The 1,597-nt window shown below is 46.4% G+C and overlaps 1 protein-coding gene across 1 annotated transcript; it reads right to left on the bottom strand.

Annotated features, from left to right (window-relative positions):
- Positions 1 to 365: 365 nt before the first annotated feature.
- Positions 366 to 1,292, bottom strand: LOC139239568 (probable G-protein coupled receptor 139; the record flags this gene model as incomplete). Its single annotated transcript, XM_070868349.1, has 1 exon — positions 366 to 1,292. A coding segment is annotated over one exon (927 nt), but the record flags the coding sequence as incomplete, so codon positions are not given.
- Between the last annotated feature and the right edge of the window lie 305 nt (positions 1,293 to 1,597).

Here is a 1,597-nt window from a genome sequence, read left to right as displayed (position 1 = left end):
CAGGAGGGCCGAAGTGTATTATTCTGTGCTGTGTATTCTATGTAATGTATCCTCTGAACTAGAGCCCCACTCTGCGTACCTACCTATTGATGAGCCTCTCACTCTGGAAGCTGCAATGAATTCCTTCACTAAATGGCTGTAGTGAACCTTTACAGAACAGCTCGGACAGAATGTAACAAGCTCGTGGTGCTGCCCAGAAAGACAAGGTGCGAAATGTCAATCAGAAATAGTGCCGTGTCCTAAACAGGTCGCTGGGTGTATTATCAGATCACCAGCCATTCCTGGTGTAATTCAGTGGATGGAAGTCTGGGTCTAAATATTATATTCCTGGACTGGAAACACTGGGACCCGCCTCTGGGCTGCGCTCAGTTGTTCTGTTTATTAATTAATTGTATAATTGAGGTAACCGGATATTTCAACGCGCTCTTCAACTGCTCTCTGAACTTGGACTGGGTCACCCCGTAAATAAATGTGTTTGTGCAGCAACTTAAATTCTGCAGTATAACTCCGACTTGTTCAAAGATATATAAAGAATCATTGTAATATTCGGGATTTATTCCTGCAATGCTATAATATGAGAAATCTATAACATACACCAGCCACAGCAATATGAAGCTGCCGGATATGGTGAAGAGTAAAATCACAGACTTCCTCCTGCTCTCCATCTCTGGGTCACTGCCATTCTCCCCCTTGCTCTCACCCCTCAATCCCTTCCGGACTCGACTGGCCACTAAAATGTGTCTGACTGTCAGAGCATTGAGCAACAAAATTACAGCGAATGGGAGCAGTGGGGTTAAAACCGTATCAAAGCAGTTAAATCCCACCCATCCGGGCTCAGTATAATAGGTTGGGATTGGGAAACAGTCCCACGGAACATTGTCGATTATATATCCAGGTTTAAATGTAAAGTAGAAGGGAATGTTTTTTAAAGAGAACAGAATGCAGCTTGTTGTCAGAACCACAGCCGCAGATCTCCCGGTGCAATATTTGGTTTTCAGCTTCTGCCAACAAATGGCCACTAATCGATCAAAAGTGAAAGTGACGGTGAACCAGACAGAACAGTCTGTGGCTACACGGGTCAGGACAGCTATAACACTGCACACAGGGGTTATATCCAGGAAAGATCCCCGGAAATAATACCAACTGATCCGGTACAGTATGACCTCAGTGATGACCACCAGTAGATCCGCCGCTGCCATGGCCACCAGGTAGCGAGTGGTGCAGGTGGACAGCCCGCACTTTCCCCGGGACAGGACCACAATCGCCACTAAATTCACTGTAATAAACAGAAGGGAAAATAGAGGGACAATTATTGGTCACACATTGTCGGTGACTGAGCCCAGACAGTACGTCCTGTCATTTAGCACATAAACAGCCGGGTGGACATTGGATCAGGAGTTAACATGTAAAGTATATCATCCCAACCCAACCTACCTCCAACCCCCTGCTTCCCAGTTTAGCAGAGACGGGGCAGTGGGAGAGAAGCCGAGCCATCCCAGCGGTCATGTGGGCAATATTACTGGAAACATAGACACATAGAAAATAGGTGCAGGAGTAGGCCATTCGGCCCTTCGAGCCTGCACCATCATTCAATAAT

The sequence above is a fragment of the Pristiophorus japonicus genome, chromosome 28 (genome assembly GCF_044704955.1).
Source record: "Pristiophorus japonicus isolate sPriJap1 chromosome 28, sPriJap1.hap1, whole genome shotgun sequence".
NCBI classification, from domain to species: domain Eukaryota; kingdom Metazoa; phylum Chordata; class Chondrichthyes; family Pristiophoridae; genus Pristiophorus; species Pristiophorus japonicus.
The sequence above is the reverse complement of the archived record's forward strand: the minus strand, read 5'-3'. Positions and strand labels throughout refer to the sequence as shown.